This window comes from Pelodiscus sinensis, chromosome 3 (assembly GCF_049634645.1).
Source record: "Pelodiscus sinensis isolate JC-2024 chromosome 3, ASM4963464v1, whole genome shotgun sequence".
Classification (NCBI taxonomy): domain Eukaryota; kingdom Metazoa; phylum Chordata; order Testudines; family Trionychidae; genus Pelodiscus; species Pelodiscus sinensis.
In genome coordinates this window covers 111,358,888-111,384,959 of record NC_134713.1, presented here as the reverse complement: position 1 = coordinate 111,384,959, position 26,072 = coordinate 111,358,888, and the positions used below count along the sequence as shown (strand labels likewise).

Here is a 26,072-nt window from a genome sequence, read left to right as displayed (position 1 = left end):
GGGTCTGGGCCACGAAAGCTCATCACCTAATAAACTATCTTGTTAGTCTTTAAAATGCTACATATTTTTTCCTTTCGTTTCAAGCAGTTAAGGACATAGCACTCAGTTTATTTACACAGTATGATTAGCTAGAGACTTAATATTACAACAAGCTTATCTTGAAACTCCAAATAGTTATAGAGATAATGAGATTTAAAAGTGTTTTTTTAAACCTCTTGCTCTTTCAAAAATGTTGCCTGCTCCTTCAATGTCTCTAGGCAGTTTTCCACTTGTCCGAGCAGATGAGTCATTTGTCCGGGGCTATGAAATAGGTGGATTTGTAGGGGACTTAGTCTATTTCTGATTGTCACAACATAGTATATACTTAGACTTGTAAGGATCAAATTTTTATTGGTAAATGTCAGTGGAACACCAATTCCACAATACAAACACACCTCCAAACCAATGAAAAAAATATTTCCATCTATGATCATTGAAATGTACAGACAGGCATAAAAAGAAAAATGTTTCTTGAGAACGTAAGAGTTTTCTTTAAGGACATTTAGTTAACTGATTAAGTAGGATCCCACAGGTTGGCCTGCGGGGCTGCCAGTTAACTGGTTACTGCTAAGCATCGCCCAGTAAGAGTGATGCTTACTGTGTAACCAATTCACCAGTTACCCATTCACATCCCTAATTCATTTTACCCCACTTACTGTACATTCATTCAAAATGCCATGGCAAAGACCTCTTTCTTGGCTTGTTTCTTTGATCCTGCCATCCTTCTGACTGTATGTTTCTATTTGCTTCTTCCTCTGCAACACACTGAAGCTTGAAAACAAACTACTCGTCTTCGCTTTTAAGGCCTTTCATGGCTTCTCTCTATTGTCTCATAAGTGGTATCAAGATGTCAGCCTCCACCTCTGTTCTTCAAATGATGCCAATCTTGACTGACCACTCATTGAAACATTTTTTCAACAAGTGCCTTCATACTTTCTTCCATACTGCCCTTTACACACTGGAGAAGTACCTCATAAATATCTTCATGACTACCTCCATCGTCTTCCTTCAAATTCCTCTTTTAAACTCTGCTCTGCTGTGATGCTTCTTAACAACTCAACAATGCTTAGTTATCTGTCACTACTGTTTTTTCATCCCAATTGGTAATATTTCATTGTTCTCCCTCATTTCTATGTTGTATCCATCTGTTGTCTACAATCTTATATTTAATTTATAAGCTCTTCTGTGAGGGGCCATCTCTTTGTTAAGCGATTATTAGAGATGTTAACTTTTATTTTTGTAAACAACGTGTGACCACTCTTTTTTTTTTTTTTTTTTTTTTTTAAGAGGTTACATGTTTACACTCAGGGGGTCAAACAAGAGACAGTGCTTGCAGTAGGGATGTAAATAAGTAGTCAACTAGATGATTAACCAATTAGCCTGGGCTTATCGGTTAACCTCATTTACTGCTTGCATTCCCAACCCCTTGCTGCCTCTAATCTAGGATCGCTGTGCTGCAAAGAGGTAACCCCTCATTCTTCCATAAAGAAATGCTATGGCAAATGTCATCTGTCATGCTATTTGAGATGGTAAGACTTTCTTGGCAGGACTGTACGGAAAGTCAAACGAGGTTCTGTGACAAGCAACCTTTAATTATTCCATCATTAAATTCATAAGTATTTGTGCATGATGTGCAAGTGCACCTTTGTTAGAGGGTATTCCATTTCTATATCATTTTATAAAAGTGTTCTTCTCAGTAGACAAATGGCCTTTTGGGATAAAGCAGTATGGTACAGTAAGTATCGAGCAGATACTGAATTCAGTTATTTGTAAACAATCATGCAGTTATAATAAATTAACATTTAGAACTTTTATGGTACCTTTTTCCAAAAATTTCAACATTATTTCCAAAGTTAATTAAGCTCTTACTAGCTCAGAGTGTTAGGGAAGTATTATTAGCCCCATTTTATAGATGAAGCTGATACATAGAGTGCCTAAGTGATTTGCCTAAGGTCACATAGCAAGTAAGTGGCAAAGCCAGGTCTAGTGCCCAGATGTTCGGACTGTCTGCCTTATATTCAGTATGCCAACACTTGTGCAACCTCATTTTCTTGCTCTTAAGTAATGTATAGATATTTCTAAATAATTAGGATTACAATAAATAGCTTCCTTATATTTTAATAGGGTTTGCAGAAATTTTGAAGCAAGCAGAATATAACTTGAAATAGTTTTTTGAACAAGTGCTGGGAATTTTAAATACAATTGATTCTCCATCACCTCCCCCCAAAAAGAAAAAGGTCTTAAATGAAAACAATTACATTTCACATAGAAGACAGGATTTTAACGGTCTACTCTATTCCATTATCTGGAGAAAGTAGAGGACAATATCTGCAATAGTAACTAAAGTATATTGTAACATGGCTCCTGGGCATTAAAGAAATATAATGTAAGTCATTAGCTATTAACAGAGGCAGAGAAAATTGTTATAATTAAATCCTGATTTAATCTAGTGTATAGTTTTATGAGTTAATTGTAACATGTTTCCTTGTGGTCAGTTTTGGAAAGTTTTTGATTAACAAAAAAAACTGTAGTGGATGGAAAAGATTCAGAGAGCAAGAGAGGCACATATCATTGCATGGAAAATAAATTAAGTTAGCTTTCCTTTCCCACAACTTCATGGTGCATGATCCTTGATATTTCTTACAATAGCTGGCTCTAGGGTAGGGGTGGGCAATAATTTCTGATGGTGGGGCACTCCAAGAATTTGTTAAGTGAGCAAGGGTTGAACTCTTCCATGACATTAATGGAGGAAGTGCAGGGTCTGGGACGGAGGTTGGGTGCAAAAGGGAGCTTGGGGTAAGGGAGTGGAGTACTGCAGGCTGTGTGGGATCTGGGAGGGAGTTTGGGTGAAGAAGGAGGTTGTGAGTTGGGGCAAATGGCTAGGGTCACAGGGGTGCAGGGTCCAGGAGGGAGAATGGGTGCAGGAAAGGATTCTGACCTGGAGATGGGGTGCAGGAGGAATACAGGGTCTGGGAGGGGGTTGTGACCTGGGACAGGAGTGGAGGAGGAGGTATAGGGATCTTGGTGGTGACTGGGGTGCAAGGTGTGGGAGAGGGTTGTGACCTGGGGCTAGGATGTAGGAGGCGGTACAGGTATTGGTTTGCACGGTCTGTGTAGGAGGAAAAATGTGAGAGGGTGGGGAGGAGAGGAAGGGGCTGGGGTGCCAGAGTTAGGCTCTGGCTGGTAGGTACTTACAAGGGTAGCTCCTGACCAGCAACCCAGAAGGTTCTTCAGCCAGGCTCCTTTGCCTTCCATGCCCCTGCTCTGATAGCGGGGGACCATCTATGGCTCTGAATGCTGCGAGCCCAGAGAGAGATGGGTATTTCACATGCTGCCTGTCCTGCAAACAGGCAGCTCCCTTTGGCCAGAAACTGGCCAGTGGGAGCTGTAAGATTCTGCTGGGGGTGGGAGTAGTACACAAAGCCTGTCCCGTCCTCCCTCTGGGTTTGCAGTGTTCAGAGAGCTGCTTTGAGCAGTGTGTAGAAGTGGGGTAATCAGGGAGCCTGACTGAGGCTCCTACAGGCCGGATCCAGTGGCTTGGTGGGCTGAATCTGGCCTGGAAGGCCATATTTGTCCCATCCCTGGTCTACTGGAATGAAGATTTCCCTCCATTAAATTTCTGTTCCCTAATTTCTGTTCTCAAAAAGAAGATACTGGCATCTTCCATAACCTATGAATAAAATACTCCTGACATAACAGGAAATCTGCAAATCTACTTGTAAAGAGAAAGCCAGAGTGGTCAAAATGATAAGAGTGGCACCACTGTGGGCAAATTTCATTGCAAGTCAGAGTCCCAATGGAAGAGTGAATGACCAGCATTGACATTCCTAAACAAAAACGGAGAAGAGTCTTACCCCTATGAGGCAGCAAGTGGGGAAGGAGAAGAAGAGAGAGGAAATGTCTTATGCAGCAGCATCCAGAACAACCTTTCAAAATTCTCCTTGTCCGTTTATACATTTTATGGACAAGCAAAGTAAGATTAGTATTGTCATCACCAATGTAGTAAGATGAGTAAATAGATTTCTGTGCCTAGAATGGCAAATGTTCATGACAATTTTGTAAGGCTGATTTAGAGCATTTTTCTCTTTTGGGTCACCCATTCAAGTTGGAGGATTATCAGTGTTGGAATAAAACGTCTCATATAATAATTTCATAAAACTATAAAATTCATTGTTCAAATATAAGATATGATACAGTTCTGTCAAATGTATGGATCTAATTATTTAATATTAGAGAAAAAAGTTTCCTTGGAAAGGAAAGTGTTAAGATTCACATGAATCTTCTAGATGTTGAACCATTTTCACTCATGTAAAAAAAAATGTAATTTTACATGTTGCACACTGTGTGCATTATTGGATAAGACATAGTGCTGAACAGGGAGAGCAAAAACTAGTCCAAAATCAAAGGCAATACAATCATAAAAATGTGCAGATTTATATAGGATTCACTGTAAAAATATCTCCAGGCTAATCACAAATTGTTCTAGCATCTTCAAGATGTCCCACTGTTACCTTCCCCTTTTATTCAAAGAAAAAAAGCAATGATTCAAAATGGAAGCTCAGTAATTATTTACAGCTCAGTATGTAAACTGTAAAATGACTGGCAAAGTTCTTAGCACATCAACTTAGATATATGTAAGCAAGACATTCTTTCCCTGTGGTAGGCGGCCCCATGTCAAGTATCTATGTGCTAGAACTTGTCCTGTGCTACCTGTTCAAAGGGAACTGTGCAAGAATATTTCAAGCTCTGACAGATACCATTTCGTGCAAAAACATCCACAAGAGTATTACCAAAAAAATGATGTTTCAGCAAACCCTGTGTCAAGAATGGTGCTCTCCTGCATTTTTATTGACACACAAGAAGTGAATGATCATTTCTTATATAATCTGTGTCAGCAGAGCTGATAATTGCTTTTCTAGAGGTCCTCAGTCCTTTCCACACAACCTCTAGCCCCTCCATTTAAGATTTTACCTCCCTCCCCTGGGGATTGGATTGAACATGGCAAATATTCTGGTATAGTGCTTCAATCTTCAGAGACAGGAAAAAGTATCAGATAAAAAGGCAAGTTATATTTTACAGCACTCTACTACTAAATGACTAAAGGATTAATGGGGCCTGAAATGTTTTGTCTTTTCCATCAGCAGCTATTTATAAATTTTTAGAGACTTGTTATAACCAAATGTAAAAGGATCTAGAACACACATCCAACACCTCTGCCTATTGCTGTAAATGGGATATAACAGACCAAGTCTGGTTTTAAAAAATACTTTTCAACTAAAAATGTGTGTTATCTTCACTAAGGAGAGCACCAAACATAACCTACACCTTTTGACATTCTTTACAACAATGTGTACTACTAAGCTTCAGAATGATGTTTGATTTTATTTTCTGAAAGAGGATTCTTTTTTCTGATTTCCCTGTAGGCAAATGGAAAATGACCCAAGTAGGAACAGTTATAATACTTTACATTTATATAATTTTTAACAGACTCTCAAGGTTTTTCGCAAATGTGGACAAATACTATTATCTCTCACTTCACACCTGTGGAAAAATTAAATCGGAATACAAAAACCAGAAAACATTAAATTACAAAAGACAAGATTCAACAAGGTATCAGAGGTACAAGAGAGATTAAAAAACCAGAATCCTCAGCTACAGGCACAAAATAACATTTATAATGTAACCATGTTATGTTATAAAACTCCAAATAGAATGACCAAATGTCTGTACAGTGATGGCATTTATCAAGTGTACTTCTTACTACTAGGGCCAAGATTTCATGCTTATTCAGATCATAAAAAACCCTCTAAAACTCCAATTTATGGAGGATATACTTTCACAGCATCTTTTTCAGGACTTGAGAATTTCATTCACTCACTCTGTAGCAGCATGTAAGAATTTTTTCTTCATGAGTATTGGGCCTAAACCATCAATTTCTGCATAATTTAAGCTTTCGTTGTAAAATATAAGCTTTCTAGCTAAGCTAACCTTCCAAATGTAAACTGAGCATAAACCCATTAAGAACTGTCTTCCCAAATCTACAGAGAAATATGTCTACCTATACCTTTGTTTTAACTCATGATTATGTCATGCAGAACTAAAGTGAAAAGTGACTAGAAACACCAGTCAGATTCCACTGATGCTTTTAGAATTTTGTGAGCTATGGCTCTCAGAAATCATGTTTGCAGAGGATCTGCCCTTCCTTGCCCACACAATTAATGTGTGGGCAACGAACCACACGTATTTACTTCTCCTGAAAGCTGTTTGCACAAAATAAAATAGTTCAGAGATGCCCTACGAAATAACTAAGTAACTCTGCCAATCTAGCCTACAAAGCTTAAAGAGCACTGCTAACAAATAGGTTGTATTTATAATTAAATTATCTTCCCAACTGGCTGCCTAAATCTAGCTAATTTTTATTAGAATCCTGTATCAAAACACAACTTTACATTAAGTTTCCCCAAAATCTAGATGAGAACTCTACTTCTGCTCTATAGAATATAGAAATACTGTGTACAATTTGCCCCTTTGATAGAAATATCAAACCTAGAGGTCACTTATTTTTCCCCAAAGAGGCATCCTTTTAAATTATACATTCGAATTTATTTTCTAAAGTATGTTTGCTAAACAGGAAAAATAATAATCTGGTTAACATCATGTATATATCTTAACCTTAAAACGTCAGTCCAAATACAATGTTTCTAAATAAAATAATTTTTGATGAGGGTCCACTCCAAGACTTTGGAAAGTGGTCAAGGGCCACACTTTTTTATAGAAGGGGTACAGGGTCTGGGACGGAGGTTGAGTGCAGAAGGGAGCTCAGGGTAGGGGAAAAAAAATTCAGAGATGTCCGGTATTCTCTGAAATTTTCCCCAGCCAGGAGGCAAAAAATGCCGGGCACCTGGCAACCCTACAAACACTCTACCCCCCACCCCCGAGTCCCCTCCTGGCCCCCAACACCCGCAGCCCCCCGACTCCAGCTCCTATGCTTTACCGGGTTCCCCAAGGCTGCTGGCACAAAATGGCTGCTGGCCAAAAGACCTAGGGGAAGCAATGCTCAACCGCTCCCCTGTTTCTATCCCTGCACTCACTCTTAAAGGGGACATGCTGTTTTATTTTAATTTTTTGGGGGGGGGGGGCTTAAGTCCTTGGAGTCCTTTCGCCCCCCACCCCCAAAAGAGTTTTTCCCCGATTTTTTTTTTGTGTGTGTGGGGGGGGGGTGTTTGGTATTTTTGTTTCAACCATCTGGCAACCCTAGTAGGGGACTGGGGTGCAGGACAGGGTTTTTGTCCAAGAAGGAGTTTGGGTGAAGGAGGAAGTTGTGACCTGGGGCAGAGGCTTGGGAGGCAGGATCAAGGAGGGGGCAGGAGTGCAGGAGAGGATTCTGTCCTGGGAAAGAGGTGTAAAAGGGGTCTAGGAGGGAGTTGTTACCAGGGAAAGGGGGCGTGCAGAAGGGTGACCTGGGGCAGGGAGTTGGGGTGCAGGAGGTGGTGGGGTGCCAAAGGTAGGCTCTGGCTGAGAGGCACTAGGAGGTCTTAGCTGGCAACCTGCAGAACCCTGAGGCAGACTCTCTGACACAGTCCCAGGCTGTTCAAAATGGTTGGCTGCTCCCTGTGAATCTCTGCTCTGGGCACCATAGTGAAGGGGAGGCTTTGTGCACTGCCACTGTCCCTCAGCTAACCTGTTTTGAGCCAATATGAGCTGAGATATTTTGTTGAAGGATGGGGTCAGCTCACGAAACCTTTGTTTCCCGCTGGAACAGAGAGCCACAGGGAGCAGCCAGCTGCTTAAAGTACCATGGGGGCTGCTCATTATGTAGCTTAACATTTTAAGTATTCTTATTTTATAGGTTAAAAAAAAATCAGAGCCTACCTTTGGCACTGCACCATCTCCTGCACCCCAAATCCCTGCCCCAGGTCACCCTTCTGCACCCCTCCACCCCCGTTTACCCAAAAAAGAGCTTAGAATCATCTGGCTTTCTTAAATAACATTTCCTTTATTAAAGGAGTGCATTTAAATATCACATTAATAAATGTACACAAGTTCCATTTGACCTGCTCCACTGTTGCCAGGTTGTGATTCTACTACTTGATCTCTAGGGGCTGATTCTGATCATGCTTACAATAATGTCAATCATGAGTAACTCAACTGAACTCCTATATCAAAAGATTAGAATCAGGCTACTTGAGTAAATTCCTGGCTTCACTGAAGTCAATGGCAAAACTCTCAATGACTTCAGGATTTCATCCCTTGCCCACAGTTCAACTATTAGCTGTGGAAAGCATACACGTTTTTCATTTTAAAACTCAAATACCAATGACTTCCCTGCACTAATTTACATTTATGGACAATTGATAATATCTGTTGATAAGCTCATATCAGCTATATATAACAGCAGAAGATTTACCCTGTGTTGCTCATGTCCTTAACTCAATTGGGGGGGGGGGGGGAAATGGGTAGAAATAAAAGGAAAACAAACATGCTTAATTTAAATCATTGCTCTGGGGTGGAACTAGGGATGAAGGGTTCAGTATGCAGGCTGCCCCAGGGAGAGAAGACTACCCTAACCCCCTCTCACCTCAGTAGCTTGAGGCCAGGTGAGAAGCACCTCCCCATGGCCACTGCAGCTCCAATGGGCACAGCCAAGAGAGGGGTGCATATCCTGCGGGCTGGGGCAGGTTCAGGTTTGTCTGTTCCCTGACATGCCCCCACCAGAGTGAGGAATGCGGCAAAGTGTGCACTTTCCCTTCAATTCCTGACAAAGGGGAACAGCCAGCAAGGACCCCATATGAATTAGAGGTTGGGAGAAACTGGAGCTTTACCCCCCTACATGCACACACTCCCTAAAGGGTGCCTGGGATTTGGAGACTCAGAACTAGGGCAGTTTCAGATGGGAGGGCACACCCTCAGACAGCACCTTTCTCCTGGCTGATGATCTGTCTCTTATCTGTATGGTTTTCTGAGAAGTAATCCCATTCCAGACACACCCATTTTCCTGGCATAACCAAACCCTGACCTTGCTTAAAGTTATGATAAGAGGAAGTGTATACTGAATTTGATGGTCCTAGCTCTGTTTAGGAGGAGTTCTTGAACAGACAGACAAAATGATCTCAAATGTATAGTAGGTTTTCAAAATGTCCATTGGGCATTTTATAGCAAGTACTGTCGAAATATTATCACCTATATATTGCAAAAACAACTAGAAATGCTGTGGCACCTTATAGACTATCACATTTATTGGAGCATAAGCTTTCGTGGGCAAAGACCCACTCTGAAGTCTGTCTTTGCCCATGAAAGCTTATGCTCCAATAAATCTATTAGTCTATACGGTGCCACAGGACTTCTAGTGGTTTTTGCAGATTCAGACTAACACGGCTAACTCTTTGATACTTGTTACCTATATACTGGTTGTTAGTTCAAACATTATGAGCACAAAATTCTCTTTTAATAAATATGATCAAAGAGCTATTAGCTAAAGACATTATATAAACAATAACAATTATCCTTATCCTAAACCTCTTGGTTACCCATTCATTGACAGCTATTAAACATAATTCCACAGAAGAGTGATAGAAATGTAGCCGTGTTAGTCTGGGGTAGTTGAAGCAAAATGCAGGACAATGTAGCACTTTAAAGACTAACAAGATGGTTTATTAGATGATGAGCTTTCGTGGGCCAGACCCACTTCTCTTAAAAACAAGACACTTGTTTCACTATGGATTTAAATACTTTAAATAAACTATTCAAAACAAGCTGTCCATAAATAAATGATTCCCCTGCTTTACTCAGCAGAGAGAAATCTGACCCATCCCCTAATGCTGATAGCTAGTAAACTTGAATTTTGATTAAGTACCTCTGACTGACAGCTAGTTCCTTTCATATACAAAATTCTCAACAGCAAAACCCTTCACCTATGTGTTTTGTCATCTCCCAAAACAGTAACCTTTGCAAATCCCCAACACACACATCTGTAGGTTTTTCTCCTTCTTCGTGCTTTCCCTTCCATGAGCAGAACCAGTTCCAATTTGGGCTTGCGCCACACCAAATGTTGCTATATATCCATCAAGGTGTTCAGATGAAAGTACAACACAGCAGTACTGAGAGCAAAACTTAATTAGAAAAAATTATTTATACTTATACATATCAACTGCCAATTTCTCAATGTAAAAGGACATTTAACAAACATCTGTGAAGAAGTGGTGAGACTGGAATTTTGGCCCCAACGTCCCTACGAAGACAGCACACTGCCAGCCGCTTAAAGGAACAGTTTCTGTTTCCTTGAGGCAGCTGACACTTTCTGCTTAACCTACAATTTTTTCCCCCCACACAGTTCTAAAGAAATGACAGAAACATTTCAATGATTTCTATTTTCCATAATAATGCAATTCTGCTACTTAAGGGATTTCCTTCAGTAAACACTGTCAGATGACCAGTGTTAAGATGAAGAGCTAAGCTACCATAAAGACCCCAACTTATGTTAAATTTGATTCTGCGATTATCTGTAATCTAGGCTCACCTCCCTGTATGGAGTGAATTACACTCAATGGAAGGGATAATTCTAAAGGAGACAATACAACATAAAGCCTTAGCCCACTATGAACTAAAGTAGCTGCCTTTTTTCAATTTATTCAATGAGGCTTAGCACCAGAGAGAAAGAAAGAAAAACACTGAACACTTCCCAGCACTCAGCACAACACACACACTTTTTAGTGTTTCTATAAAGGTAACATATAAAATCCCATTTGTTTGTAAGACAAACAAAAACTTTGATTTTGCAATGATTAATGGATGAATATCAAAAGAAGGGCTCTTAAAAAGAACTAAAGAAGAAAATAAATGGGGCCAAACACCCACCGCCCCTTTAAGATGCATAGATTGCAAGTCTGCAAGATTTCCCCATCAAAGAAGCCTTTTTTCCTCTGGCTTATTTTATCTACCATGTGCTTTTCCTAGAAGTTTAGAGAGGACTGATAGGATGACTAAGATGTCATTCAAATGAAACCTTGAGTAAAAAAAAATATTTATATTCAAACGCTTTCAACTGTTGGATTTAAATAGACATTAAAAATATACTAAAAAGCAGGAGAAGAAAAAGCCACCTTTTTAAAAATTCAATGAGGAAAAGAAGAAAGTCTGTTAAACAGGTGGAGGGAGTAACAGGAGGGCAAACAGTGCCCCTAGAATGACAGCTCCTTCTTTGAATTAATATTCCAAATACGTAGAAAATAAAGAACTAGAAATTCCCTATACAATCACACTGATGTTTCCTCCTAAAAAAATAACAGAGCAAAATTCTACTTTCTCCTTTCTTCCCGCTACATCACCACCTATATACCCACTAAAACCAATTTCTGAATGTAAACTGCAATCTAGCCACAATTTTTTTCCACACTAGTGAAATACAGAGAGAGACAGAGAGACAGAGACAGAGAGAGAGAGAGAGAGAGAGAGAGAGAGAGAGAGCTGGACTAGATTTCCTTGTATATATGCATTAGCTTCAAATTACTAGGTTGAAACAAATCATTATTGTGAACACCACCTTCCTGGCATACTTCAGTCTTCTGGAATTAAAATAATTCCACAAAGTGTCTGTCAGTGTCTCTCTCTCTCTCTCACACTCACACTCACACTCACACTCACACTCACACTCACACTCACACTCACACTCACACTCACACGTCACTCAGCAACTAATATACCAGTGGTTGCTCGCTTAAAAAAAAAAAAATCTATCTGCCAAGTCAACAGCCAATTGATTTCCTTGGCTTAAACTGAACATTTTCAATCCGGGACTTAACCCAATGTGAGCAGGTAAACATATTGGTGCTGCTATAGTTCTGGTTGACTTGCAGTTTCTATTATAATAAAGCCTATTGTACATTCCCAGAGGTTTTACAACTTCCCCGAGCCTTTAAAATTTACTCCAAGTTGAAACCGGTCAACCAGAAGCAAATTTTCCCTGCTCCAGCCACAAAAAGTGTATGCACCAGAATAAATAAATTGGTGTCAGAAGGGTTAAGGTTCTGCCTTTATAAATATCAGGGAGTCAGGCGCCTTGTATAAACTGAGCTTACTGTACACAACATGGGCTCCTTGCATCCCTCTATTCTGTCATGCTGCAAAAGCTCCCCAGGCACCCACCTATCATCCCACCATATTTCAAAGACTCTCAGCAACTTCCTCAATCACCCATGTACCAGTGGCTTGTTATATTCCCCGTTCCCTCTCCTGCCCATACCAGAGTCTCTATTATCCCTCCATAACAGAGACTGTGTTAACTCCTATTCCTACTTCCCCATGCCATCTGTTCCCCACATGCACAAAACTGGTGTCGAAAAATGCAGATGACACCAAACTGCTCAAGATAGTTAAGACCAAAGCAGACTGAAGAGCTTCCAAAAGATCTTACTCAACTAAGTGATTGGGCAACAAAATGGCAGATGACGTTTAATGTTGATAAATGTAAAGTAATGCACATTGGAAAAAATAATCCCAACTATACATAGACTATGATGGGGACTAATTTAGCTACAACTACTCAAGAGCAAGATTTTGGAGTCATTGTGGATAGTTCTCTGAAAACATCCACTCAATGTGCAGGGGCAGTCAAAAAAGCAAACAATGTTAGGGATAGAGAATAAAACAGAGAATATCTTATTGCCTCTATATGAAAACATGGTACGCCCACATCTTGAATACTGAGTACAGATGTGGTCGCCTGATCTAAAAATATATATGTGCGCATTGGAAAAGGTTCAGAGAAGGGCAACACAAATTATTAGGGGTTTGGAATGGGTCCCATATGAAGAGAGTTTAAAAATACTTGGACTTTTCAGCTTAGAAAAGAGGAGAATAAGCGGAGATATGACAGAGGTCTATAAAATCATGACTGGTTTTTGAAAAAAGTGAATAAGGAAAAGCTATTTATTTATTCCCATGATATAAGAACTAGGGGTTACCAAATGAAATTACTAGGCAGCTGGTTTAAAACAAACAAAAGGAAGTTCTTCCACATTCAGTGCATAGTCAACCTGTGGAACTCCTTGCCAGAGGATGTAGTGAAGACTAAGACTTTTAACAGGGTTCAAAAAAGAACTAGATAGATTATTGGAGGTTAGGTCCATCAATGGCTTTTAACCAGGATGAGTAGGAATGGAATCCCTAGCTTCTGTTTGTCTGGATATGGGTGACAGAAGAGGGATCACATGAGGATTACCTGTTGTGTTCCCTCTCTCTGGGGCATCTGGTATTGGCCACTGTTGGTAGACAGGATAGTAGGCTAGATGGACCTTTGGTCTGACCCAGTATAGCCGTTCTTATATTCTTAAAATATGCCAAAAGCTGAGTGTATTCACCTCCCCTCTTCCCTCATACCGTGTTCCTGCCCATTCTCTCTGCCATGACAGAAGCTCTGTGTGCACTCCCAAGTCTCTCTATTCAACCATGGCCCCCCATTCCAGGGTTACCCAGTCTTCCCCAACAGGGGTTGTATGCCCTATACTCCCTTTCCCCTAATTCCAGAGACACTGTAAGCCTTCCCATTATTCCCTCCACCCATTCCAAAGACCCTCTCCCTTCTCTCATAGCAGGTGTTCCATGTGCCCTCCCTTTCCCTCTCTCCTGCTCACAGCAATTGTTATATGTGAACTCATTACCTCCTTCCTGTTTCTATAATCCTCCCCATGCTAGGGGCTAGGTCTATACCCCTGACACTATAACAGGGGATATATATAACCTCCCCAGGGCTCCCTTCCCCTCATCATTAACCTGTATTCTGACTGAAGTTATTCAGAGTGTCAACATGTTAAACTCCATTGGCAAGTTGAGGAGAGAGAAGCAGAAGTATTGTTATGCTAGAAGGTGTTAATGGCTGCCTCCAAGCAGTTGTCTGATCCACAGACAACCACAGAGCTGCTTGAGACTGTTTCTCTGTTACAGAGCTCGCAGGGGCTTCCCTTGTTCTCCATTCTTCTCAGAGGTGGCATTCAAAAGTTATCATATTACAGACAAATGCCACTTAGTTGAGTGTAAGGCCTTTACAAACTCAGCCAATAAAGACATTTAGAAGACGCATCTTTAGACTCTTAGCACTCAATATTTTTAGGAGTATGAGAAATATGAGAAAATAACCAGTTCTTAATCCAGTTTGATTCTATTTGCATATTCTGAAGTTTAAGGAACCAGTTTTACAAATAATTCAGTGTGAGCAGGCTCAAATGGGAGCAAAGATCCCTATCTAGAGTCAATGACAGGATCACATACAAAATTAGAAAGGCAGTTATATTAAGTTTTAACAAGCTACAGTATTAAGAATGGCTATTGTACATACATATGCAACTATTTTCCACAAGGATTTTACTATGCATCTCACAACGCAATCTTATCTGGTACAATAAGATGTTGTTCCAGTCCATCAGGTTCATAAGATTTTTAATACATACTAAACATCAATTATCCAATGATCATTTGATTGAATCAGCCCATCACAGCACTGAAAGGACCATTTAATTGTTTCAAACATAAACTATAAATTCAGGCTTTCAGACTTGGCTGAAAACTCTTATAACTGTTCAAACTATTGTATGTTTGAGAGAAGATATTTCCTTTTAAGCTGAGGAATAGAAAATACTACAGATACATAACACTGAGTGACATTGCAACAGGTAAATTTGTATGCTTGTGTGTGTGTGTGCGCGCACACACACGCACACACACACACAGAGTTAATAAAGCACAATTTAATGTTAATGTATTAAAATTCATTTAAACATTCTCCTACTGAGCTTGGAAGTCAAGCACAACAGTATTTTGCAAATGCATGAAAACGAAAAAGTGAAACTGACCAGTATAATTTCATTATCTAAGTACTAAAAGGAGAAAAAGAACTGAGAAAGAGCTAAAAAAAAATTCCTTTTAAAGTATCTGATATAGTTGTTAGTAACATTTCAGAAAAAATATTTTCAATATATTTGTCCTGGGATCTCATATTTGGAAAAATTGGGGCATTCATGATCTTATTTTCAGACCAATTAATTTTATGCCTTTACTGTCTCTTTCAAATTCTAGGAAATACATAAGACAAAAAAAGGGGGAAAAGGCTCTTATTATTTCTTTATATGTACAACATAATCTCTCTCAAAAGTCCTGTCTAAACAGGGATATAAAGCACATTTTAAGCTTAAAATTACAATTGTCCCACACAGAAAAATTATCCCTAATTTTAGGTGTGATTTAAATAAGAAATACAGTGCACCATGAATCACTGTTCTGACGTGTATGTACATTGCATTTTTAAATGTACTTAAGTGTTCTGTTGATGTTTAGGTATCTAAAATGGTTTTTAGGCTAAGGCTGAGCTTGTACAAACATCTTATGTTTAAAACATGTGCAATTTAACACGAACTAGTCCTCCTGAACTGTATGTTAAAAGGCTTCAGGGGGTACCCAAGTTAGTCTGTACAGGATAAAACTTAAAAAACAACACATAGTCTGGTAGCACTTTAAAGACTAACAAAACATGTAGATTATATCATGAGCTTTTGTGGGCACAGCCCACTTCTTGGTTGTGCCCATGAAAGCTCATGATACCATCTACAGGTTGTGTTAGTCTTTAAAGTGCTACCAGACTATTTATTGTTTTTTAAATTCATCCTGTACATGTTAAATATTTATCTGTGAACTTGAAACGAAAACAGGACTTTTAAGCCCATGACAGTCCCCTTTAGACACCTAGACAAAAACAAAAACCTATTTCTCCTTTATTTGTAACCCCATGGAGAAACAGTTTGTCAAAGATACAGAGGTCTGTTCCACAAGGCAGGAGTAGCAAAGGGGTATTTTAACACACCAAGAATGGAGACTAGTAATAGCGATGTAGCCGTGTTAGTCTGGGCTAGAATGGAGAGGTTGTGTGAAAGAATACAGGTGCCACATATGACACCTGAGAAGATAGCACAGAAAGGAGGTCTCTGAGGGGATGAAACAACAAGAACAATCAGAGCTCTGAAAATAAGGGGCAGTGCTTGTACTTTATGAACCGGTTTGCTGTTGTGCAAAATTAATATGAAAAACATTACCATTTTGATTTGGTAGCTTTTTACACCTACTTTCCAGAGGTAAACAGCAACAAAAAGTACAAGGAACTAGAAAACTAGGCACCAGGAAAGAGATTTTGAAACTGTTGATAGCAACATCTGCAGACTCTGTAGCTATGGTTTCCTGTAGGAATATTTTTAAACCAAATATATCATTGCAATGATTTTCAGGCTTTTAAAAATATTTTCTTCAAATATTTCTGAAGTCTTGGAATGCAATAGAAGCAGAATTTCAAACGTCACTGTCTTTGGAGGTTGTGTGTGTCCAGCTGACGCATATACATCATTTGTGTATTTATACAGAAGAAATATTGACTTGTAATTCTGCTTCTCTGAAGTTATATTCTTGCAAGATTCTCATACCTGAATCTTGGCTCCCAGAACTTCCCTAACACTAAAGGTGTGTGTTTGTTTCTATGGGACATAGTGGAATATCCCAAGCTTTCACCCTTTTGTACTAGCTGCTGTGTGTCACTATGCGAAGGCCAACAACCATCTTTGATCCACCTTTTAGGTATTTGCAACATTTCCTTCACCTATAAGTCTAAAACAGGATCCAGGAAAACAGTAAATCTATTGGATGAGGGTTCCTGTATCAAGTTTCTCAGTCATGAGCTCTTGTAATTTCTTGGAAAAATACCATAAACAACTCAGTCTACCAATACAGACAGCTGTTTAAAAGAGTTATAGTAAAATTAGTTCTCCAAACACATTTGCTGTCATGGAATGCCTCTGCAAAAGAGATCAGAAGAACCTCCCACTCTTGCACCCAACTAGGAATCATTGTTTCCCTACTCCCACACAGTTAATTGATCATGGTATGCTGACAGAGGATCCTGGAGTATCAACTGTGGCTCAAAGAGCATTGACACTGTATAAGAAAATTCAGTGCACGAGGCATAAGGGATACCAGCATCAAGACCAATATTTATGACCAATGCTTCATAATATTGGGGTGCAGACACTGATCTTACAGTTCCCATGTGCTCAGATTGTGCTGACAGCTCTGACAATTCTGGATCTATCAGGCTGTTGTGATTTTCCTCCCCTCAAAAAGCCCTTCTTTTCCTGAAATGGTGGGTGAAGAAGACCACTAAAAAAAACACACAAATGTATTAAATGAAACAGAAAATCCTATTCAATTCACTTTATATGAATTATTCCTCAAGCTTAAGAGAGTCAGACATTGTCCAAATGACAAGTTCACAATCTGATAAACAAAACACAACTGACTCACCAGTTAACTGATTAGTAATGCTCCCCAATTTTATGTTTGCACTGCAACACAGATATTTTAACAGCCTCTCTGATTTTTCAACACCTAACTTATTACAACAGTTTGACCGGACTAATCCAAATGTGCTAAATATCTGTTTGATCCATGCAGAGCTAACTGGACACACATCTCAAAAACTGACAAAGTTCTCAATTAAAATGACCCACTTTCTGTATTTCCACCATTTGCAACAATCTGTGATACAACCTCCTTCAAAACATACATCAGGGTTAGAAATCTAAATTTTCAACGTCGAGTGAACTAGCAAATCAAGTTAACATTTTTTCGGCCTTACTTTTGCCCTTCCTTCTTGTTCTGGACTCAACATACACTACACCATTTGGATAGCCACATGAAATAGAATCACTAAAATTGGCAAGTAATGCAAAGGTCCTCTCTGCTGTATTTCCAATTTTGTCCTTTGAGTTTACATTTCTCTTTCGTTAACTAATTCAACCTATATTTTCACTAAGACTAGAACAGTGATGTCATCATCCTGTATGTAGTCAAGTTCCTCCAAAATCTTCTCCAATGCTTTGTTAAGTTTAGTTTCTCTTTATAAAGTTCTTTCTAGCAGTTTCATAGGACGCACTCTCAACGCTGTTAGAGGCACTATTATCCTGAGATTTCTATCAGCTTTTCTTGGAAAGATAGATACATAATTTCCACATTGATATTAACTAGCCATGAGGTAGACGGTAGTTGTGAAAGAATTTTTTAAAATTTCTGCTGCATTAGATTTCTTCACAAGTTTTACGTAACCTGCTGAACACCTACATGTCAGAAATTTAAGATGCCTGCTCCAGATACAGTGAAAAAGATGAGAAAACGTATCTTCACTGTCTGAAGAAACAGTAGAGAAATCCTTGTCATACTTTTCTCTGTATCTGCGACAACATTCTGCAGTTTCTTTACAGAGACAGAATCAATGGCATTCAGCAGAAAAACATGAGAAACAACCCTATAATTGGCTATATGCATGCCTACAAAGAAAAAAAATGCATGACCAAATATCTTCATTAATGTTGATTCTTATTCTTTAATTTTTCCTCTTATTTCTTCATTTGCGGCATCTAGACCTCTACATTAAATCTGCCAATTGCAGACAGCTCTAACCCCAAACCATGGCACTCAGGCTACATCTACACGGCGGATACCTTTGGTATCTCAAAACAGCTATTCCGCGTCTTTTGAGTGCACCCATTATTTCCAAATGTAACAGGCTCACTAGTCCAACATCCCTGTAAAATTCATTCCACAAGAAGGAATGTTTCAGAAGAGCAATTTATTTTGAAATAAGTGATGAGTACACAGCGCCCAATTTCAAAACACGCTATTTTGAAATAACATCAAAATAAGATATGCAATTTGAGCTATGCAAATTGTGTATCTTAGTTCAATCTGTGGTGCAATGTTAGACGTACCCTCAGGGGCTGAAGCCAACTCAAGCTGGTCTTTCAAGGACTTCGCCTTCAAGACCCTAAAAGCTTTAGAGTTTCAGGACTTTTGCTTGTCTCCTGCTAAAATTCAGGAGTAAGATTCCTGGACAGGAATGGAACGGTTAGAGAAAAAACCACTTACCATGCACCTTTAACCCTCTCACAGGCACTCAGCCCACTAATTGCCCCTGAGACTTAGTTTAAAATATTCCAAAAATTTTGAACAGCATCAAATTATCACTTAAACCAAACAAAAACAAAACAAAAATTAAAAAAAAAAAATCTCCCAGAGACATATTTCTTCCCTGCTTCCAAAGCTTAGCATACCCACAGTCAAATCAGAAAAGCATGACACATATGTTATGTACAAATACCTCACAATTCATCAGATTTTCAGAAGTGTATGGTCCTGCTGAGTATCTCAATTGTTGGATGTTCAGAAACATTAGCAAGTGTTCTAATTTTCATAAAGTGCTGAGCAGACACCCTCTGAAAATGCTGGCTATATGATTAATTTTATATATAGACAATCACTATCCAGTCAATTTCAACAAGCATAACTGGCGTTCTCTCGCTTAATATTCATGCCACAGAAGTAAAAATCCAGGCAGAAATGAAAATGTGACATTCTGTGCTAAAGCCAACTCACTACTCAGCTGTTAAGTTGGGAATTCAATTTACAACCCCTGATTCCTAAATTTTAATCCTTTGAAGAAAGGTGGTAATATAGAAGCAATGTAAAAAGAACTGGATTTAGATCGTTAGAGGTTCACAAGCCAAACATATGAAGCGCTGGAGGCTGTCCAAAACAAAATCATGCCTAGGTGATGATGTCCATTCAATAAAAACTCAATGTCATAATTATCCTCTCACTTTTTCCCTGAAGAGTATTAGTAATCATAACTGTAATGTTGCTTAGCCAATTACATGAATGTTATGAGAAGACAGATGGGGCCAGCAGCCAATCACTGTGCCAGGTCATTGCCTGTTCACAGATAATGTACAATTATCAAGCAATTAGTAAATGAAGTGAAAAATTCAAACACTCATCTCTAAATAACATAGAATTCCTTTAAAAATAAAAAAAATATGTTTTAATAACTTTGCTTTGGCTGGAGCGACACAGAAAAAATGAAAGTTTCTTTTTTTCCACATCCCTTTCTAATGACAACTGAGTGCCATTTACTGCACTGGCAAAATGCCTTGGCTGTATTAAGCTGGCAACAAAGCAAGGTGTTGGCCATCTTTAAGCCGAATTTCCTCTTACAAACAAGTAAACATTGATACAACTCAACATACTAAAAGTTGTGAGAACTCACAGAGTAGTATATTTGAAGTTATAAATTAATTAGACACTTATTGTATATTGGGATTAGGTTGAAATAAATCAATTTACCTGGTAGATCATTATTTTCAATCCTTTTCTATATTTAACACAAAATAAAGTTTAAAAAAGCTGCAACTCATTAGCTCTGCGTAGACAAACACTGTTTTCCATTCATTATCAAAAAGCCTGGTGCTTGCAACCGAGTATAGAATTCTCACAGTCTGCAATAACAACTCTAACTGGAAATGTAGCAGAAATTGCCAACAAGTTTTGGATAATTTTAATCCATTTTCCCCTTCAGAAACAACTACTGCGTCTTCACTAATATCTGTTGAGAATGTAGGCAATTAATCCTCTTAAAAAGGGTGGAGAAAGGGCAGAAGAGGTCACTATCAATAGTGAAATCCAACTAGGCTAGAAGAGATTGTTACATTTATATGCTCCTCTGATACAAAAAGAAAAAAAAAACAGTACCTTTGACTTTAAAAGAGAGACAGAGAGAGAAAAGAAATAAACCATGAAAGCTTCGATAAAAATCAACTCTGATGCAAAGACATGACAGGCTCTCACACTGAACAACATTGGTCTTGCTCCAGCAAACCGGTACTGCACTGTGTAAGTGCAAGCCTGGAGTTTTTCTCCTTGTTGATGAAAAAAAACTATTGGGGTGAGGGCAAAGGAAGAGAAATGGGTACTTATGTTGGCTATAAAACAAAAAAACAAAACCCTTCAAAACAAAATTCCCAAAACCCAAAGAGAAGTACAGAGTTAAGTGGTATCAACTAAAGAAAATCTTAGCTTTCAGCATGTTTCTCGCCTAACAGATAGGTCTGTAGCATATTAAATAATTTAGAAATAGTGTATAAGTTAAGGAAACAAGTTTATGGCATCGTTTATTTATTCATTTTTAAAATATCCCCTTACCTGCATTCTGAAAGTGAAACACTATGATTTGAGCATTTTCTTGTGGCCTACACATGAAGCAGAATAGGAAGAGAAGAGGAGAGAATCCCAAAACTACATAGAAAAATCCTCCACCAACCTGTTGTTGTGGATACTGCATTCCTCCCAGGGCTCCCGACGTCCGTCCTTGCATTCCCATTGGATATCGTTGAGGTCCTGGAGGGCCATATGACTGTCCCGGATATGGACTGCTTTGCTGTGTCTGTGAATGAGGGTTATTGCTCATTCCATACAACTGAGGTCTCTTCATTACCATTGGATCCATTGGGCTGCCCTGTTATTAAAGACAAGCACAGATCTGCTTTAAACACAGGAAAATATTAGCAACATTTATTAGTACAGCACAAATTATAACTACATTTATTCAGCACAGTGGACCTTTATTTTTAACCCATCCAACAATGATTCGACATATAAAAATGCAGTGAAGTACAGGGCTCTTACAAGCAGCATGTTCTAATTTTTCTATTAATTAGAAATGAGTTTTGAAATATGGAAATGGGTCTTAAAATCAGAGCCATGATAAAAAGATTTTGCACCCATAAGCAAAAAAATAAAATAAAAAATAGACATTTAAATGTTCTTCTATTGCTGTAGGAGCTTAAAAAAAATCATTAAGCACACTAACATATATAATTATTAGTAATGCTATCTTTAAAGTATTCTTCCACCTACACCAATTTTATTTGAGTGTAAAGACACAGTCTTGCACAAAATTTTAGCCTGGAAAAGGTACCTAGTTTTCAAATGCATAAAATAGATGGTGAAAGAAAAAGAAAATTTTGAAGGAGCATTATGTGTATGGTATGTTACATTTCAGAGTCTTTGCATTGTAATCCTGTGCATTAATAAGCTTCCAAATCATAATGTGAGTCATTAGCCACATTTCCCATGAAAGCCAATTTGCTTCCTTGCTAGATCTCATAAAAATCCAGGACTGGAATGGCTTTTAGTTAGGGTCAGGGGTGGCAGAGAGGAGGGTTGTTGTTTATTTTCAGCAGGATGTATCATGCACCTCAAGAGTTTCATGGCTCACTGGTGTCAGCCAGTGTGTAACATCTTACTCTCTCATCTTTTTAACTAGTGAGGACCATCTGAATCAAATCAAGAGGAGAAACAGTCCTCTACTTCCAATTCCCATTAATTCAAGGTACAGAAAAAAAGTTACACTTAAAGAAAAAAGAACCTAACATAATAGTAGCTAGGGATGTAAAATTCTGGTTAAAAGTTAACTGGTTAAATGTTATGTTTAAAAGATTCATCGGGCCCAGTGAGTAGCCCCTCCCCTGCGGCATGATACAGTGGCCTTTCTGGGTTGGAGCACCCCCCAACCCTCCTCCCACCTGCTGCACCCCACAGAGCACCCACCAGGTAATGGGTTAACGCTTTACATCCCTATTAGGGATGTAAAATTTCATTTAAGTGTCTAATTGAATAGCTGATGTAATTTGCATCAACTATTCGATTAGTTGGTAAGGGAATCTCTGCTTTTGAAGGTGAAAAGCACTTCAAAGGTGAAAGCTCTACAGGGAGCACAGGGGCCAGTCCCCCACTGACGCCATGCTCCTCACCGTGTTTCAAAGCGACAGCGCTGCATGAAGCCCAGGGTCAGTGGGGGACAGTCCCCAGCTAATCCTGGGCTCCATGTGGTGCTGCCACTTTGAAACGCTGTGTGCAGCCCAGGGACTCCCAGCTGGCCCCAGACTACATGCGGCATTTCAAAGCAGCAGGCCCCGAGCTCTATGTGGCACTGCCACTTTGAAGCACCCCCTCTGCTCCTCCCATCTTGCTGCCTCTTTCTGATAGAGGTAGTGGGGGGGGAGCAACTAGTTGACTAGCGTGTCATCTATCCGATAAGCATTTGCTTATTGGATGGTCGACTAGTCAACTAGTCAATCACATCTCTATTAGTAGCCTAATTAAAACAGGGTTTTCACAGAATCAAACAAACTAGAAAAAGAAAAGATCTATTAGTTTATCCAATTCTTTTCCATCTTAGTGAAGAACTTCTCTACAAATTTTGTCCATTCTAGTTTTAAATGTCTCAAGGGATAGGACTCCACCACTCCTTTTTGGATATTACTTCAAAATACCAGTAAGATTTACCTAATATTCCATTTAAATTTTCTCTTTCTTTATTTCATCCCACTGTTGCTACATACTCATTGGTAAAACACTATTTTTTTTCTCCTTTTACAGCCAGCAAAAATCTGTAGGGTATGTCCCCTCTAAATAAGTCATTGCTTAGCCTACTGTATATATTTAGTTATTTTCAACTCTTTCCCCAGAAAGAAATCACCCAAATCCATAATTTTTAGCATTGGCCTTCTGTAACATCCCACCTATTCGGCAGCATTTTTCTGATAATAAAATATCCAGAACTGAATGCAATATTCCATGAATGATCATGTCACAGTGGTGTAGATGGGACTTGTTATTTCTTTGTGACATGCAACCCTCTGAATTATTTGAAAAGTGCATTAACCTATCTTGCTACCATAGTAAACTGCACACTTATATCCGATTTTTGATACACTATGGCTCTTAGCTCTGTTTCACCGGGTTTCTTTTTTGCCTTATATATCTGACATTTCAAATTATGTTTGCCATATTATTAGCTTGCATTTGTTTTCAAACTAAGTGTCAATGGGTAACCTTCTGTGCATATTTCATATGTCTCTTGGCCACCATATATTATTTATTACTATAATCTCACTATAACATTTGCAACTATTTACAATTTAGAATTGCCTGTGAATTAATTAAATCTCTGTTTCCTTTCCCTTCTAAATCATTAAATAAGGTGTTATATAAATCAGACTTAACATTGAGCTTCTTTCACTAGTCTCTTCCCTTACCCCAAACAATGCTTATTACCCTTGGTTTTAGACAATTTCTTCCAGGCTTAAATCCACTTGACAATGTTCACATTCAAGCTAATTTCAAGTGTAACGTTGTTGCTATATGGTATCAAATACAGGCCTAAAAGAATAGGCTTCATAATTAGCAACTCCTATCATTACAGTTACCTGATATTTCCCATTATAAAAGCCTATTTGCAGTTCACAGAATAATAGAACATTTAGAAGGAATGACAAGGATCATCTAGTTTAACTCCCCTCCAAGATGCAGGATTTATTATGTCTAAACCATGTCGCCTGCTTTTCAGCCTGAGTTTGAAGAAGCTTCCACAACCTTCCCAGTCATTCCATTTCATTGTCTGCTTGTATCTTTCAACTAGACTGCTTATAACTTTGCCACACATTCCTTTCCAGCTGCCCGAGGCGGGGATGTTCATGTATGTACGTACATGAGAGAGAGAAGTTTGGCAAAAGCAGTTCATCCATTTCTCAGCATGAGATTGGGGGAAAACACACTGGTTATATCCATGTTAAAAATTCTTACAACTTTTTCACTGAGAAGGTTTAGCATTTCCATACTTTGAAGAGGAACTTGAAATCTGCTATCTGCTTTTTCCATGAAAAAAATCACTCACATCTGGGCAAAGAACTGGGAGTGAGGGAGGGAAGGAAACTGACAAAGAACCAGGGAGGGAGGGAAGGAGAGGGGAGAGGCTGGGTGTGTATATGGAGGTGGAGGAGCACAGAACAAAAGGAGCCATAGGACTAAGTGTACAATTAGACCAAGACAAGAAACTGAGGGGTAGTAGGAGGGGACAGATCACTTCAACTTTCCTCTGCTGTCAGTAAACCCCCTGGCAAAGTGTGTCTCACGTTCCCCTCTACTGGCTAGTCCCCAAAAGGATTAAAACCGTATTACTGCTGCAGTTACTTGTTAGCTCAAGTGGCAGTGGAGCTACATCACACTTGACGAACGATGGGAATGTATATATGAATCCAGAAGATTAAATTTGCTTTCTTTTCAATTTGCATTTTTTAAAATGTATGATAACATACACAAAAATGCTAAAAGAATGTGAAGCTTGCAAAGTCAAATACTCAAAAGTTAAGAAATGCCAAAATTAAGATGGTCTGTACAACATTATTTTGGCCCCCTTGTACATATGCATTCTGATAGTCTTTCAACACATCTCGAAGAACAACAGTTACAAGGTAAGTAACCGTTCTTTCTTCAAGTAATTGCTCATGTGCATTCCATGTAGGTGACTCCAAAGCAGAACCTGAGGAGGAGGGTCGGAATTTCAAGCTACCACGGAATGAATCTGGCCTGATGTGGCCTGATCCTCTCTGGCCTGATGTGACAGCATGTAATGGTTGGCGAAGGTGTGGACGGAAGACCAGGTGGCCACCCTGCAGATGTCCAGGATTGGGACCTGTGCCGCGAAGACTGTGGTAGAGTGCTCTGTTAGAGGAGGGGCTGGAATCCCTACCAGAACGTAGCACTCCGTAACGCAAGCAGTGATCCAAGAGGAAATCCTTTATGTGGAGACTGGCTGACCTCTTGCGCGTTCCGCAATGCCACAAAAAGTTGTGACAATTTATGGAAGGGTTTTGTTCTGTCTAAATAAAAGGCTAAGGCCCTCCTGATGTCTAAGGTGTGCAGAGCCTGCTCTTTCCCTGACGCGTGAGGTTGGGGTAGAACACTGGTAGGAATGTGTCTTGAGAGACATGAAAGGACAACACCACCTTGGGCAAAAAGGCGGAGTGAGGGCAAAGTTTAACTTTATCCTTAAAGAAAACTATATGGGGGTGGGGGAAGATCAGAAGTGAGCGCTCTGAGTTCGGACACCCACCTAGCGGATGTGATCGCTACCAGGAGGGATTGCTTGTAGGACAGGTATAGGAGGGAGCACATTGCCAGAGATTCGAACGGGGGCCCCATGAGCTTAGACAGAACCAAGCTGAGATCCCACTGAGGTGTGGGCTGCCATATATGCAGGTAAAGTCTATCTAGCTCTTTAAGGAATCTGTTTACCAGGGGGTCTGCAACAGGGTCTTTCCCCTGTCTCTAGG

At 39.3% G+C, this 26,072-nt stretch overlaps 1 protein-coding gene across 18 annotated transcripts in view; it reads right to left on the bottom strand.

Annotated features, from left to right (window-relative positions):
• The window catches only part of ARID1B (AT-rich interaction domain 1B), a 449,448-nt gene that overhangs the window by 386,061 nt on the left and 37,315 nt on the right, over window positions 1–26,072 (bottom strand). For all 18 annotated transcript variants that reach the window (XM_075924515.1, XM_075924516.1, XM_075924514.1 and 15 more), the window contains exon 2: window positions 21,218–21,412. In XM_075924515.1, the coding sequence (XP_075780630.1) occupies window positions 21,218–21,412 (195 nt within the window). The remainder of the gene's footprint in view (window positions 1–21,217; window positions 21,413–26,072) is intronic.